This window comes from Amblyomma maculatum, chromosome 1 (genome assembly GCF_055883805.1).
Source record: "Amblyomma maculatum isolate TAMU_Amacu chromosome 1, ASM5588380v1, whole genome shotgun sequence".
NCBI classification, from domain to species: domain Eukaryota; kingdom Metazoa; phylum Arthropoda; class Arachnida; order Ixodida; family Ixodidae; genus Amblyomma; species Amblyomma maculatum.
This window is the reverse complement of record NC_139344.1, coordinates 139090351-139108272: the sequence shown is the minus strand read 5'-3', so window position 1 is coordinate 139108272 and position 17922 is coordinate 139090351. Positions and strand designations below refer to the sequence as shown.

At 42.4% G+C, this 17922-nt stretch overlaps 1 protein-coding gene and 1 pseudogene across 2 annotated transcripts in view; both read right to left on the bottom strand.

Moving 5' to 3' along the window:
* LOC146204093 (transmembrane protein 170A) overlaps positions 1–14090 on the bottom strand; it is a 43114-nt gene extending 29024 nt beyond the window's left edge. The window contains exons 1-3 of one of the 2 annotated variants that reach the window (XM_084589092.1): positions 13784–14090; positions 10480–10551; positions 8038–8190 (exon numbers count right to left, since the gene is read on the bottom strand). In XM_084589092.1, coding sequence (XP_084445218.1) covers positions 8038–8131 — 94 coding nt within the window. In that variant the 5' untranslated portion in view covers positions 8132–8190; positions 10480–10551; positions 13784–14090. The remainder of the gene's footprint in view (positions 1–8037; positions 8191–10479; positions 10552–13783) is intronic. The other variant, XM_084589091.1, reaches the window with a different exon arrangement.
* LOC146204094 (protein GVQW3-like) lies at positions 648–1538 on the bottom strand (annotated as a pseudogene).
* Positions 14091–17922: the final 3832 nt, after the last annotated feature.

Below are 17922 nucleotides of genomic sequence, written 5' to 3'. Positions count from 1 at the left end.
ATATGAGGTCTGTAGGAAAAGTATCAGACCTCTGGCCGAAGAAAAAACTTGCATAACTGGAGCACTGAAAACCTAATCAACCTCTAAGCAGTCTCCTTGGGACTCCACACACATCTCATAGTGGTGCTGCCATTGTTGGAAGCATTCCGAGAAGGCCTCTTTCGGAATGGAGTTTAGCTCAGCTGTCACTGCAGCCATAATATGCTCTCTTGTCTGAAATTGCGCTCCTTTCAATACCTCTTGATTTTGGGAAACAGCCAGAAGTTGCAGGGGGCCATATGAGGAGAGTAAGGACCCTGTTTAGCTACAGGAGTCTGGTTTTTCGCCAAAAAAAGACTGAATCAAGTGTAGGAATGTGTTGGAGCATTGTTGTGATCAATGCGCCAATTTCCTGTTGACCACAAATCCGGTCTCTTGTGCAGCGCAGCATCATGTAGGCGACGGAGGACCTCCCTGTGGTACTTTTTGGCGACTGTTTGACCCTGTGGTGTACCATGGTGTACCACACCACGGGAGTCAAAGACAGCAGTCAGCATCACTTTGATGTTGCTACACACTTGGCAGGCCTTCTTTGGTTTTGGTGATGTGGAATGCTTCCACTGTGATGACTGGGATTTGGTTTCCAGGTCGTACCCGTACACTCAATACTAGTCACCAGTGATTATGGTGTTCATGAAGTCGGGTAACTGTTTGTGGAATCCAGCATGTCCTGTGAGACTTCGACACGCGAAGTTGCTTTTGCTCCACCGTGAGCAGCTTTGGCACAAATTTCGCCGCAACTCTCTTCATGGCCAAATCTTCGGTGATAATGGAGTGTGCAGAATAAGTGCAGATGCCCACCTCTTCTACAATTTTTTGTATTGTCACATGACGGTCCCGCATCATCACAGCGTTCATTTCGGCAATACCTGGTCATTTCGGCATGTTGATGGTTGATCGGAGCATGGCTCGCTCTCCACCAATGTCATCATCATCATCAGCCTGACTATACCCACTGCAGGGCGAAGGCCTCTCCCATACTTCTCCACTTAACCCGGTTCTGTGCTAGCTGCATCCACTTGACCCCCGCGAACTTCTTATAACCTCATCCGCCCACCTAACTTTCTGCCGCCCCCTGCTACGCTTTCCTTCTCTTGGAATCCAGGTTGTTACCCTAAGCGACTATCGGTTATCCTCTCTTCACACTACATGTCCTGCCCATGCCCATTTCTTCTTCTTAATTTCCACTAGAATATCGGTAACTTGAGTAATTTCTCTGACCCACTCTGCACGTTTCCTATCTCTTAATGTCACCCCTACCATTTTTCGTCCCATAGCCCTCTGGGTTGTCCTCAACTTAAGTAGAACTCTCCTGGTTAGCCTCCACGTTTCAGCCCCAATGTGCGCCATCTTTAAACCGGCTGTACTACTGCTTAATCTGTGTGCGGCTCAAATCATCATCATAAAAAGCCGTCTGAAACTTGAATGGTTTACACTTGGCTGTCGCCCAGTTTCTGACAAAATTTAATGCAGTAGTGCTGCTGCAGTCGCTCCGCCATTTTCCTTGCAATAAAAACCGATGAGAGCACTGCGCACTACCTCACTCAAATGCTGCATTCCAGTGACTGAAGTTATCGGAAGGCAAAAAAAAAAATTTGCGCATGTGCACGAAGGTTCAAGGTCGGCTGATGCAAGCGCGCTTATCTCATATCCTTCAGATGTTCACAAAAAAAAAAAAAAAAATGAAGGTCGGATACTTTTTTAACAGACCTCGTAGATACTATACAGATTATGGTAGCAAGAGCTATTAGAATGCTCTTTCAGCTTCATTACCTTTTACTTGTCACATTAAAGCAGTTGCATTTCTGTTGTAATCATCCTTGTATCAGTTATTGCCTGCTCTTCTCGGGCATCAGCAACAGCATGAAAAAAAAAAATACAAATTGCGTGCACCTCACTTACTTTTACTTGCAAGGGCTCACACAAACAGCTCCTGATCTGTAATAGATTCCTACATAAGCCTGTTAAAAAGTATTTACAAACAAAAACTATGCCTGCTCATTTTCTCAACAAAATCAAAACTAGCTGTAAAACAATCATTAAAGGTATACTGAATCAAAAAATTGCCGCCGAGATTTCCAGCGCAGATGGTAGTTATCGCATTGGAAGTGACCAAAACAATTAACTTTATGAACAGAAATGAGCGGAAAGTAAGTATTTTAATGAATATTTCTCAAATCGCTGCACCTAGTGGGCTTCTATGAAAGCTCTGACAAAACCGGATATCACGTCACAACACCCCCATCGCGGCCGGTTGCAGCTGTTCATTTTTCCTTTTCACCGTAGCACTCATAAAGCGCAGGGACGGACATGCTTTTTTTTTTTTTTTTTTTGCGGCTCGTGTTCCTGTGCACAATTCATTGTTCCCTCCCTGCGCGCTAACAATTGTCCGCAATACGCGCCCTCCGTACGCGTCCCCCTTGACCTCCCTCGTGTTAAGCATTCCACACTTCGCATCACTGTTCACGGCGCGATGCGGGGGAACCGACACTGCGTGTAGATGGTCAACCAACTTCAGGTGCGGGGGTGGCGGCGGCGGCAGGATCGCGGAGCCATGACATTGCTGAGGGAAGTTGTGACGTCACACCCGTCGGCTAACAGTCGGGAGCGCGCTGTTTCTGACCCGGCTGCCACTCAGAAAACGTCAAAAACGCAGCAATCCGCTCAAAACTAAGCCGAATTATGCATCTGTACTAGTGTAAACGTGTCTTACATATGCAATTGTGTATCTGTACTAGTGTAAACGTGTCTTACATATGCAATTGTGGTGCTTTCTCAATATTCTTGGATATTTGTTCAGTATACCTTTAACAGAAACCTAAATGTATCGAAGTAAAACTTTTTGCTGGGCTAGTTTGTGCATAATGATTTGAAAAAACTTCAGCGCAAATTAAATAGCCCAAAGGCGAAAAGAAGAAGGGACAGGAAAGAGCGCTCTTTCCTGTCCCTTCTTTTCGCCTTTGGGCTATTCTTTCCTGTCCCTTTTTTTCACCTTCGGGCTATTTCATTTGCGCTGAAGTTTTTTCTAAATGTATCCACAGCCTAACTCCTGCATCAGACTTGAGTTACAGTGAACAAGCCCTAAACAAACTACGAAACTCAAATATTACACTACCACGCCACACTGCTCTGTAACACATATCCATAACTTATAGATGCTGCAAAAAATAGTCTCACGCCAAATGATTGTAAACATGTCTGTTCATCTTTCTAATGTGTACGATGTTTTATACATGATAAAATCTCTAATACTTGTTATGTTAGATCTTTTTTATTATTATTCACAGTTGAGGAAAAACCTTTGTATTGATAGCAAACTTTGTGTGTAACCTGCTAAATGTTGTCGTAAAAATAATCTGGCATATATTTTCACCTGCTTTACAGTATTTGTGACCTATGTTGCTACCATATGCATTGCACATTAAAATAAATGACACTGTCAAGGGTACTATAATTAGTGCACAGTCTTGAGACTTGCAAAACTGCTCCTGCTGCCACCACCCCATGAGGACAACACCCATTCAGGAGGTCAATCACCTCCTTTTGTCTTGCCTCGTGGGCAATGTTACCTGAAGAAGAAAACAAACAAAAACCCTAGACACCTTGAAAAGAGGACAGTCCAGTAATGTGCAATGAGGATATAGTTTAAAAAGAACCAATATAATAATACCCTTGTCACACGGGCAGTCTCAATGCCCATTCAATCAATGCTGATTGAAATTTTCAAGGGCCGTTGAGCTGCACCGCTGCCAAACAGCGAATTTCAATGACTATTTAGTAGTGAGCATGTGATCCAACAGAGGACGCCACGGTAACAACACTGAGTAAAAATAACAAGTAAAGCAGGATTAAACAAGGCGGATATGGGACTGAGTACTATCTTTAATTGAACGCTTGTCGAAAGAAGGATGTTCAAATAACTCATAGCTTGGCATATAACCCAAACAAAACAACGGTGGAATGACAATGGGCTAATAATGCGTGCTTAGTTTCAGGCCAGGGCCCTTCACTGGACCTGCAATATGCTCAAATAAATAAATAAGCATTCATTTTGCACTGGCAAAGCTGCCACAGCTTGGTGGTCATTTTTGCCACATTTGTAGCTGCTGTCACTGCAGCACTTTTGGGATTCTTTTTGGTCCTGGCTGTTGCAAAGCGTGCTCAAAGGCGAACATGGTTGAACCGCTGTGGCACGCCGCACTGCCACATGTAGACGAACAGCATCTGTTTGTCTACATCTGACCAGCTTATACTCTGCACAGCGGTAACTTTGATTGCCAAAAAACTAGCTGATGAATTTGTTAATGTAGTCAAAAATTCTGTAGTACTTCAATCAAAAAGAAGTTTTGTTTCTTTGAAGTTTTTGTCTTGTTTTTCAACACATGGTGAGTGCGAGGAAGCTCTCACGCCCTTGAGGTTCCAATGGTCATTCGTGTACCTCACTAAGCCAATGCCCATCGAGGTCAATGGTCACTGAAAACTGTCGTGTGGCAGTGGCCGCTCCCCACTGAGCTCGATATCATAGACTCAACAGGCATTGAAACTGCCCATGTGACAGGGGCAAACTGTTTACGTTTGTGAATTCTTTGTTATATATGAATGACTAGTAATATGCATAAGAATGCCTATGCATTATCAGTTTATCCCTACCCCTCATCACATTGTGTCTCTCACCAATAATATTATGCCAAACCTGGTAAACCAAAAGTGGAAAGTATAATAAAAACTAGACTCTTCGATCAAATATGCAGTTATCACCCATTGTGAGGGTATACATAGGTTTTAAGTGCAAGAGTTGTAAAACTTCCTTCGGGGTGTAATGCCGCAAGCAAATGAAATGCCATGTGTCAGAAATAACTGCCAACAGTATAACTAGAAATTGCCCTTTATGAGTGCTTTTTCAGAATTCAAATACTGCCCAAACAATACCTTGCTTCCTTCTGAAAGAATACAACGGATCTTGCATCATTTCTAGCAAGGGACATTGCAAGGGATGTGCAAAAGAACAGCACAGTGCAGAGTTCTTGCACAACGAAAAGAGATAATATTACTTTCTCAAGTTGCTTGTAGCCTTCTAAAATAGTGAAAAGAACATCTACTGGAAAATACTACTCATGGCATGCACACAACCACCAGCCTTTCTGCTCAGGTGATATGCAATGGTAATAGAAAGCCTCAATTTCAGATATTATAAAGTGGCAACCTTCCAGTGGGTGAACAGGAGGCACTCAAGAGCACTCCCAAAAGTATTCTCACGAGAACTGGCACCTTTTAGTAGGTAACCAGGAGAGGGAACACACTCATCCAGAGGTAGAACTGGTATAGTTATGCTTCCTAAAAAAAAAATCACTGTGAAAAAAAGTCTGATCACAGAGTCATATCATAACATTCTTGCTTTTTTTTTTCTCTTTTACCACTATACAAAGGAAAGAATTTGCGGAAGAAAGTTGTTTCCTTCCTTTATGCACTGGTGACCAATGTCAATCATTTTAGCAATGACGGCAATGAAGTGTTGTTGGCCTACAGATGAGTAAGAAGTTTAGCGTGGCAGTTCGAAATGCTTCTTAGATGCGGGTGCACGTTGGCTCCTCTACTGGGAAAGGGTAAAGAAATAATGAGTTTTGATAATAAACACCCGTGTAAAATTGCCTGCCATTTCTGGCAAGTTGAGATGGAAAAAGCATCCTTAATGGTCATGTGGTAGCCAGCCCATATGGAGAAAATGGTGGAAAAAAACAGGAGCAGTCATGTGGCATACCACATCTGTAGCCCAGTAACAGGTCAAGTAGCAGAAAAAGTACTGCCTTCTTTAATATGCTACTGCTCTACTCTTCCTTGCTTATCACCTCTGCTCCTGTTTGCTCACTAGAAAGTACTATAAACAATTGTAGCAAGCATATTTTCCTCAATCCTGAAAAGCCAGAATATATGCATGTTTCACCTGAACAGGCTTAAACTGCTTTATCATGCATTTCATCCATGCTTCTTTTCTACAACAAGCAAAACTTAACAGACATGCTGAGCGACAACTATTCCCCAAAACAGCGCCCATTCATATAAGCACGATCACTAGAACCATATTAAGGATAATTATTGGCTGTTCAAACAAGACTGCTCATTCAGCGTATGCATATTATCAATGGTGCCAAGCTGCAGAGGACAGAAAAAGTCCAAAGTAAATTACTGCTTGTAACAAAATCTATGTAGGGTACTAGTAAAGATATCAACCCTCTTGGATTTACGACATGGTACATGCAGCATAAATGTCTCACAACTAAACATGATGGCACTGCATGAAAATGTGCCACTCTTTTCAAGCGTTCAACTAAGGCCACTGAATATGCTGCTGCGACACACAGCGAGTATCCAGCCCCATCACTCCTAATTCTAAGCTCTGAAGGTATGAAAAGAAAGTTGCTTCTCCCTTTCTCGAGATATTTGCAATGCTGGGAATATTATACAAGCTGCACTCTGCCCCAAAAGAGCCTTACAATCAAGGAACTTTTGAAAAAGGATAACTAATTTTGCACAAGGTTTGTTTTCATAAGCTTTCCACGTGGGTCAAAATACTTAAGCATGATCAGGAGACTAAAACTGCAGCATACAAGGGTTTTAGTTTGCTGCGATGTTAGTCCCCTGAAGTTTTACCAATACGTCTACATATCTACCCACCCAAGTTAAGCATGATACACTCTTCATGCCCTAGCAACAGGCGAGCCTTTGTGCTTGCTCAGCTATACAGCTGTAAGAATTCAAAGAGAATATATAATGCTGTTACTCTCACTCTTAATTTTTACACCCAGCAACAAAATGCTACTGAGGAGAACAAAATTGGTCATGTTGGTCACTCATATTTAAAAAGAAATAGTTTCAAAAAGAAGGCAGGATGAATGGCAAGACATAGACAAGCACTTGTCCGTGTCTTACCCCTCGTCCTGCCTTCTCCGACGCTTTAAGTGCAGACTGCACAGCAATGTTCTTTTTAAAGAGAAACAAACACAAAGAAACACAAACAAACATAACATCTTTAAAAAAACACTCAAGATGAATGTGTTTCAATGGATTCAAAAGGCAAATTTATGCACTGCGTGGCCTTTCATACATACTGAGATGCATTTCTAGATGAGAAATTTCATTCAGCTTTACAATGACACCTTTCCAAAGGCAATACTTGTAACAGAAGCCATCTGTACAGCCCAACATGGTCACTGGTTGAGATAACGGCATGGACACCGGCTCAGTCAACAAGGCGAGAATGAAATGCGAGCCGTTTTTATGCCATGCAAAAGCCAGTGCCACTATAATTTTTAGTGTGTAGCACTACTAGCCGCAATGCCTATGTCTGTCCAATGTTGCCCTCTGTCCCTCCATCAGAATGAGGCACGAAAGAGAAGGTGTTGATGTGCACATCATGTGGCTTAGTCAATGAGGAGGTGGAGTGGCCGCACAACTGCAGCCAATGAGAGAGTGGCATGTACCACATTTGCAGCCATCATTGGGGAGTGCTGTACAAGCACATGTAACTTCGGAGAGAACAGTTGCATGCCACTCGCATGCCCTCAACTTTGGCCCCTCTCCCCTTAGCCTTCATGGACAGCAGACGCATTCATGCAGTTCTCCGAAAACCTCAGCTCCCTGCTGCTTGCCACATTGCTAAGCAGCTTGTCCTCACCTCTGTGCTTAATGGGCACTCGTCTTCAAGAGCACTTCTTTGCTCTTCGACAGTGTAAAAATGCATAGAAAAGTATGGCAAGACTAAGTAGTTCTAGTGCACCTACTTTGCATTCAATTAGCTATACAAATTGGCCGTAATTTTTTTTTTTTACTTCCACATTTGTTAAATAAATTAAAGCTCTCAAGCATGGCTGAATTCATCAACAGTGTCTCATGCAGCTAATTCTGCCAAATGCAGCCTTAACTGAAATTCACTTCAGTGTCCCTTCAAGTACAAATTATGACACGCCACTAGCTGCAGAGCTACATGCAGAGCTAACGTACCAACAAAGGTGTCAAGAGGGTCACTCGGTGTGAGTCCAATGACATTGATGACGGAGTCTAGGTCCGCAGTCTCAAACTCCGTTCCAGTGGCCATTGGATGCTCTTGCTTTGCACCGGGGCTGTGCCAGGGGCCCCCTCAAAAACAGTCAAAATCTGCAGGAGAAATGCAGATGCAACAGGCTTTCAAGAACACAGCCAGTAAGATAGCGAAACAACCCAATACAGGTAACAATGCCATGAGTTGCAGACCCAGCAACCTGTCATAAAGTAAACTTTTTTTAAAAATTCACGTCTAGATGAAGTAACAGCCGTTGAATGCACCACTTGTCCAATAACTTATCCAATATCCAATTACTTAGACAGCCTGCAATGTTACATACTTTAAATGGGGATGCATCCATTAACATAAAAAAATGCGTAACAACAGCCCTCAACCATTCAGTGAAACACTTTTACATAAAATCTCAACATTCCAAATAGGCAGCATGCCAGATAACATGACTACTTATTTAAATGAACAGCTACAAGTACAAAAAATCATTTTAAAATTCTACTGAATGTGGCTACGATTATAACGACACAAACGCAAGACTTGCTGAATGTCTTCTGCCAGAAACTTGCTCAATCATTAACCTTCTGGTTTGTGATCTTATGGGAGATTAAGAAACGATTTTTGAGCTGAGGTCTGCATATTCATGTACAAAGTGCTAAATGGATATTTATGCTAAGGATGTATATTCATATAACTCTGTACACAAAATATTACATTTATTTGTTGACTAAGACACTGGAAATGACATCATCAACCAGACACTAAGTGAATAAGAGAAAACCTGGTTTGGGTTATGATTAATAGTGCTTAATGCCCCAAAACAAATCAGGTTATGAGGGACGTTGTATTGGAGGGCTTCCAAAATTTCGACCACCTTAATCTACACTGACATCACTCACAGTACACAATAACCTTACTTTCCGCCTTCGTAGAAAACTGGCTGCCGCAAGCAAGGTCAAGCCCATGTCCTTGGGATCAGCAGTCAAGTGCCCTAACCACTGAATCACCGCGGAAGGGCAGATAGAGAAAACTATGCAAAAGTGATACCTTCAGGTGCATTCAAAATGCTAAATATAACCAAGAGACAAATGTCTTACACTTTGCTGCAATTACCCAAAAGTACTAAATACCTAAGCTTATATGACTTGAAAACAGATTACGTAGGTAAACACAGACATAGAATGTACCCACTTTACTTTCTAATGATAACAACATGAAACTGTTGCTGACATTAAAACTGCAGCTTTCAGCCTTTTCTGCTTAAAATGATATGTGTGCAAAAGGTGAAACAACAGCCGCTTGGGCTGTTTGGAATGTATGGAACTGCTCATAACAGAACATCGGAATGACCTACTACTAAATAATTCGTACACGTTTATTCTCAAGTTTTTCTCCACAGTGGCTTTCACTTTGACTTCGCAAATAAAGGTGCCTATTGAGATGTCACTACTCTGCAGTTGTGCATCTCATGCTAATTATGGAAGCTCAAATAATGGAGAAACTTCAATATGTTTGCATATTCAATGCATTCACACATCACCTACTGCTATGATAACTGAGCATGTGCACCTCATGGTTTCTGCACCTGCTTTATGATGTCGCGGCACTCTTCAGAGCAATGTATGGCAGTTTAAAAAACCAACATCCCGTTATTAAAAATCCTTTTATAAATTAATAATTAACTTCTGGTGAATCCTGCCCTGAGACTTGGAAAAGAGACTAGGGCACTTTCTACGTAAGCAAGTACAACTAAAAAATATTCATTCTGTATAAGTCATGAATGATGGTTGCCAGAAGTCATGCATTAGATACAGCCCATCAGTAAGTCAGAAACAGGATAAATCCAGTAACTAAGAGGTGAAGGCACAGTTGTGTTCAGATAGGCAAGGGAAAGAAGGTTTTTACAGGTGTATACCCACCTGCAGTATGAAAGGAAAACAGTTTACGAATATACAGTCAAGCTTGCATCTGCAGTTCACAAAGCTGAAGTTGTACACTTTACAAGTGTCAAAACGAATTACAGCAACAGCAGTGTGAACCTCAGTGGATGATGCCAGAATGCAAGCGTGACATGCATGAAGGCTGTACGATGGTAGTGCAAAAATTGAGGTAAGCATATCATCAGGAACGGGATGCCACAAAAAAAGAAAGAAAGAGAGAGAAAAAAAGATGAAGTACCCATTGTGGCAGCTCAGTGGTAAAGAGGCTCAGCTACTGAACCGAAGAATCCAGATTCAAACCCGAACGCAGTGGCTGCATTTCAATGAAGGCTGAATGCAAAGGTATCCATGTGCAGTGTGATATCAGTGCACGTTAAAGATCCTTAGGTGGTCGATATTATTCCATAGCCCTCCCCTATGGCACCTCTTTTCCTCTTTTTTCACTCTCACCTTCCTCCCTTCCCTCACAGCACGGTTCAGGTGTCCACCAAGATGTGTGACAGATACTGCGCCTTTCCTTTCCTATAAACCAATTTACAATTTATAAGAAGATGAAGTACATCAGCAATGACACGAGCGTAAATCTAACAAAAGTAGACCAGGAGTGGCACATATGAACAGGGCAGTCAGGAATGTCCCATAGAACTTTCTTTTTACATCTAACATATGCACACCCTCTGGAGTAAGGGAGTGTGTGACTGCAGTAATCATCACGCCCCCAAAGCAAAAATGAAAAACAGAAGCAAACAGCATCACAGCATGCACTAATAGCAAGCAGACAAAATACCAACAAATGTGCACACTGAAAAATAAAATTCTTCGCTACTGTAAGAGAGGCGCAAACATCATGCAATTTGCAATATTATATAAATATCACAGCTGATATTATGGGTAATATCTTTCAGTGATTTTCATGGAAAACACCAGAATTGTATTGTGGATTGCAGCTGTAGAGACTGAACAGTGTAAACTTGTGCTGCTCTGCAATGTGTTGCTGTACACTCCCAAATAAAAAGAAAGCTTGCTCCTCCGGACCACTATTACTGGTGCAAAGAGAAGCAAATACATAAATGTATTTCGTTGCCCTTGGCTATCTTGCACTATCCTTGTATAAAAGGCCTCTCCTTTTGTGGAGTGCCAAGAGACAAAAAAAAAAACGTATGCACAGTGCATACTTCCCACACTATACTTATAGCAAGAATTTGTACAGTGCTTCAGTTATAATAAATAATGTTTGTTTTTTAAACTGATTCTTTTCAGTAATATTTAGGGGTGCTGTAACTACATGGATGCTACTTAGCCATTTAGCGCATGTGCGTGAACGTTAAAAATCAGCTAAGAAGGCCTTAAAGCGTAAGAGGTAGCAATACACTCTAGTAAGCAAATTTGTAAGCAAGTAATGCATATTTATAAAGTAAATGTTACACTGCAATGAAAAATTGCCATCAAACAAAATCATGACTTTACATCTTAAATAAAAAAAAGAAAAGAGCATGCACAACAATGCAGCTGAATATACTTTTACTGAAACTAGAAAGCATCACACAAAATAAAAAGCACAAATTTAGCATTACAAATTACAGAAGGCAGTACACTTTGAGAGCACAGACATTGGACCACAGAGATAACAGAGTGGTAACATGATATACCAGCACCTAACAGCACACATAACATGCATTTGTGAAGTGTGACGAAGTCACCTGCAATTATGAAAAGTACTAAATGTTAGTTAAACAAATAGATACCTACAGGCCACATAAATATTGACGGCAGTGCTCATTTTAATTAGCACTTCCCTAAATCTCCAATAAATGCTAGGAAGAACGACATGGTTAGGCTGCAACCTCCAATGAAACATGGCCAACTCTACTTGAATTAGTTTTCCAACATTTTACACTAACTCATTACTATACTGGAAGGCCATGCCAACGAAATGTAAAGAGGGAAAAAAATAAGCAAGACAAAAACTCCATGTGACTTGTGGAAAGCACTTGATACTGCCTTTTTCCACAAGAATGAGAAATCTTTCGCACTGCTGTTTTAGGAACCAAAAGCTCCAAAATATTACCAAGCAAAACAATGAGCTGGCCTCACCACATGCAGATGTGCGAAATAATTGTGAGCAGCCCCACTTAACCTCAGCAAGAACCTCCCTCACAGTCCAAGTGATAAATTTAATAATTGTCTGTACTTAAAGGCTGATTTCAGTACAGTGGTTCACTACATCATAAAGCTGCATTAGAGACCTGCACTTCAACCCGTTCTATCCAACCAAAGAAATGGGTTGCCCTGTATATACTAGACACTAGCGCAAGTTATGTGAGCATGCTGTTTACGCTCAAACACAGCAACTTTTGATTCAATAAAACACAGTGCACTCTTGCTACTTCCCTTAACTTGAACTTTTTGTCTTGCACTTTGGCACCATCAAAATCAATCAAGTGATCTCAAAATAACAGCTTGAGGGGCATGTTGGTGCTGCATAGTATCCAGAAATGTGGCGCAACAAATGCAATTACATGTGCGCCTGTGTTGTGTTTCTTCTCATGTGATTGTGTTTGTTACGCCACATTTCTGCGTACTATCAATCAAGTGCTTTAAATAAGCATTTCAAATTTTTGGCCCCCCTTTGAGTTCAAATTATGAAAAACTAATAGAACAAAACCATGACAACCACATCAATTAGGCACACTTGTAACACATACAGTTCTGTGAGACAAACATTCAGCACAAAAAACTATGGCCTGCCATTAATTGACATTCTTAATAAATTGCCAACTACATGCGCACAACTATGATAAAATGACATGGATGCTTACATGGAAGTCTTAGAACCTCTGAGAATTTTAAGTTCTACTCTTTCATAAGCCTTCAACTCGCAGGCCATCTGGGCCACATGCGACCGGCCACAAATTACATGCTGGCAAAAGACAACTAAGAAACAAGACTTCTATTTTTTTTTTTTCTGTAATCCGTGATAGGAGAAGAATTTAATAAGCAATTCTGGCATCACACTCGAGTTTGCGAAAGCGCGACAGAAAACACACTCATATCTAGACGCGTGACATGACAATCGAGACGCTCTAGTAACCTAAACCCTCGCCCTGCAGTGCGTTGACTCAACAATCGACGCCTTCAGAGTCCCTGGCTGTGAACATTACACCGGCCCAAATGTATGACAGAAGAAAAAAACAAACAAAAAGGTGACTGCGGAACGCAGCACGATTGCTGTCTGTCTAACACAGCGCGCATTTTTCCTCCTTTTTGCCAACCAACAGTTTCAAGTTTGAAAGGTGGCACCTAAGCATCGTTAGCCACATGATGCATTCCAAAGGTCACCGCTTCAAACAAAACGCTCGTCACAGTTAAATGAACTTCTACATTGTTCGACGCGCTCAAGCTGGCAGGTCAAGCAAGAGCACATCACATGCAATACTTTGTGCCGAAGCAACTTTCGGCATGCGTCCTAATCGAAACCGTTTTTCAGGAACACGAGAAAAGGCCGTTACATTAACTCGTATCTCGCTAGAACCACTACAGTTGCTAGGCGCTATAAGCAGAAAAATAAGGAGATTAGAATAAGGTTTTAAGCTGCTAATAAAAAAATGTACACCACAAGCGCCAGATTTTCCACTGAGTGCCTACTTGGAACAAGGTTACCGCGAAAACGAAACTCCCGAGCTGCGCAAGCCTGCTCAGTCGTTAGGTTGCAAGTACAGCACTCGTCATCACTAGAGACCGTAAGAGTACTTACCATTTTTAAGGCATAACAGGACTAGCTTCAGTACATTATTCATACAGCCAGCGAAGAAGCTTAGTTCGAAAGGTCTATTGAAAATGATCAGTGGCCAATCCCACGGTGGGTGTATCAACGATGTATACGGTGACCTTAGCCTAAGAGACAAATGTTCGCCGATAGTCCGCTATCCTAATAGAAGGTTTCATAGCTACCGAATAAATAGAGGACCCTCAAAAGATTCACATCACAACGGGGAAGACGCATAATATCAAAATACACGGGAACCGAAACACTAGCGCCTGTATGGTTGGGCACAGATAACGGCTAGCCCTGGACATATATTCTATAAAAAAAACGTCATTGCGGCGCTCGTAATACATAACATATAATTCAAAAAAATTATGTGTAAACATATAATAATATTCAACTTACTTATTTTGCATAATTTTAATTAATGACTTAGTGCATTTGTTTAGAAATATTTTGTAGGTGGCAGCACTAAAATTGTAATTCGTGCGGAACGAGCGTTGCCCACCGTGGCGTTGCCGTTACCTTAAGTCCTTCAATTGCTTCAATGCTTTCTCCAGTTGAAACTGTGAGATCTACATGGGAAGAAAATCCAAGGTAGATATACCTTGGAAAATCCTGCACCAATCCTCGCTGTGTCCTGAATTCATCGCTGCTTGTACTTGTTAGGCTTGCATGAAGATGCGTGTTGTGTGTGAGGAGGCCCTTTGAAGCCTTGAAACTCTGTAAAGGATCGTGTGGCTTGTTCTTTATTTTGCCCAGGAACTGTGGCCACAGAAATTTTTCTTCCTTCGTATGGTTCTCGCCCGTCGAAACGCCTGCTTTGTTGTGTGTGGTCGCTGCGATCGACAAACGATGTGAAGGCGAAAGTAGAGCGCGGAAGAACATTTTTATGGCCAGCCGATGGCCGTTCGTTTGTCCGTTTTCTCGAATGTTTCAGATATGGAGCATTTCAGAGATGGGCATGCAACGCTGCTCCAGACCTAGTAAAATTGCTCCAGACCATGCTGCTCCAAACTATTCCTCGCTACATGGCGGCCTCAGTGAGAAACCCCGAAACAGGGTAGGCGCAGTAGTATCCGACAGATATATTTTGCTCGTGGTTTTAAAGAGTGCACGGCTATTTTTGCGGTTTCGTGTCATCACGAGCCAATGCGCCAATGCCTCCTGAAATGCTCCTGAAGAACATGTACATTGACCTTGGAACATGCCTGAAGCGTCCCCTCGATTTCAATGGCATCTCACACCGATAGCCGCGACGTTACACGGTTACACGGGCTGGCCGCTACGCGGCGCTCAAAGATGACCCTCAGATATTGTGCCGCTAGCTGAGAGTCTGGAAGAATTGCAAACTCGAGTTAAGTATTGCGGAGACGAAGGGGACGCTCTAGGCTTCAGTTTCAGCGCAGTTAAGTCGGGTCTGATGATTTTCAACGGCTCAGCTGATCAGGGTCTTAAAATACAAGGCCGAAATACCTAGAGTAGCAGAATATAAATATCTGGGGGTGTGGGTAAACGAAGGATTGGCATACATTGGAAAGCATGAGCAATCACTTAAGGCCAAAGGGCGAAGGAATGCCGGGATAATGAAGCATGAGGCATTGTGGGGATACAATAGGTATGAGGTTTTGAGGGGTATTTGGAAAGGAATTATGGTACCCGGACTTACTTTCGGAAATACGGTTTTGTGCCTAAAATCAGAGGTACAGTCGACATTAGAAATAAATCAGAGATCCGTTGGACGATTAGCACTAGGTGCCCACGGCAAAACTACAAATGAGGCGGTACAGGGAGATATGGGCTGGGCATCTTTCGAAGTACCGGAAGCTCAGAGTAAAATATTACATGAGGAACGCCTGAGGAAATTGGACAGTAACAGATGGGCAGCTAAAGTATTTAAATACCTGTACTTAAAAAGCGTTGACTCACAATGGAGGAAAAGAACTAGGGAACTAACTAGTAAGTATGCTAGTCACAAGGACGGAGAAATAAAGAGCATTATAGCAACAGGTGGAAAACACAGAAGGTAAAAATTGGATAAATTCGATGGAAAAGAAACAGTGTGTGGAATTATACCGAAAGTGGAAAATGCAGATCAGGAAGGAAGATTTCTTTGATAACTCAAGAGGCGGTGCCCTACTTTTTGAAGCTAGATCAGGATGCCTTAGAACACGCAGCTACAAAAAGAAATTTAACAATGGAGATGACGCATGTGCTGTATGTGGTAATTCCAGTGAAGCAATTGACCTTATACTCGAATGTAATGGTATCCATCCGGAAGTTGATGCAGGCGCAATCACTGTCCTCCTATATTCCATCCATCTATCCATCCATCCAGTTTCGGTTGTAATGGCTGGAAGACTATACTGATTATACTATGGTGCGTGGCGCTCTATCCTGCCGTTTTATTCCTTTTTGAGAAATTCGAGGCTCTAAATTTTGGTTTTTGAAGATGTGAAATGTATTTTGAATACCTCAATGTATAGAAAGTGATGTTACGATGTTACATTGTGCTAAAAATGGCCATCAGTTTCGGTTTCGGGTTTAAAAACGCGTACTGTGCTACCTTTGACTGGTGTGACCATGTCGTTGGTACCTTCTGCCTGTGGCCTGAAGAGAATAGTATGGGCAGTTTACGAAGAGGGCACGTTAGAAACGTCTTATATTTTAGGAAGTACTTCAAACGGCTAGAAATGCCTCAAAATAGGTATTTAAACTGCATGCATGGTGCATGGATGTGTTGTAATTTTGCAAATTACTAGAAGTCAATTAATACGGAGAAGCAGTTAAAGAAGGCAAATAATTCATGACAACAAAAGTCGAAAAATCTATGCTATAATCCGGAATTACCTGAGCTCTCAAGTTCAGCTAGGTGACCCGTGGAAAAGAAGAGCTGCACGGCGTGCAATCGATGGAAGCCTGGGATGTAGCGAAGGTAAGCTGACTGCATTGACAGTGCAGTGGTGTATGTGTATTAGAACCAAGAGGCGGAGCGTTGTGAAAGATATTTCTAACGGGCGAAGCAGATCTTGGAGAGCAGCTAACCTGCGGCGTACGAGGTCCTTTTTTCTGGCGAGATTTCGTCGGAAGGTACCTCCTTAATAAATAGAACGTTTACTTACCTAAAATAAAGCCATTTGCCTGTGTTTTATTATTTTCGGAATAAACACAGCTCACGAGGTCTCTGCGAGACGCACACTCGTACAACGACGTTAAGACACTCCAGGTATTGATCTAGTTTTTCCGCTTAACAATTAAGAAGCTTGCAAGCAAGCAAACGCTTTGATAAGCAACAAACAGGACGACCAATTTCTGATGTTCCTGACCTAATTGTGCTTGAAGTGGGTCACAATTTAAGGTGTAGGTTTCACCTCTCTCTCTCTGTATTATTATTATTATTTTTTTTTTTTTTTGCACGCGTAGGTGCGCTTCAGTCTTAATTCATATTGTGAGCCTTCCGTGGATGTTCTTTAATTTGCACATGCCATTATCTTCCTCTTTCATTTGTACATACCATCATCATCGTCCCTCGGCGCCGGCTCCGGCACGCGCCTGGGTTTTGTCACCGGATTAAAACGCTAGACAAGGCATCGCTGGCCTTGCCGTCACGACCTTGCCGTCTCAACCTAGCCTTCTTTCACAAGTGGTGGAGGTCGAATTCGATCCCCTTGCTGCCTCTTGCTGGAGCTACGTTCCGGCCGCCGTTTGGCAACTACCACCATAATTATGTCCACCGAGAGCAATCCCGACCCGGCCGGACCCTCTACCTCAGCTGCACCGATGCCTCCGACTCTGCCCACACGTCAACGCGACCCACCGCTGTTCGCTGGTCGTCGTGACGAAGACGTGGATGACTGGCTTGACACATATGAACGCTGCAGTGCCTATAACCGGCGGGACGATGCTTTAAAATTCCTCAACGTTTCGTTCTATCTAATTGAGGTCGCCAGAAACTGGTTCATTAATCGCGAACCCCACACTACTAACTGGACCACTTTCAAACAGCAATTCCGCCAATACTTCGCCGACCCGGCAGTTCGGACTGAGATCGCGAGAAACAAGCTCGCTTCCCGCCTTCAATTGGTCCCGATGAATCATATGCGTCTTACATAGAGGCTGTTCTTGCA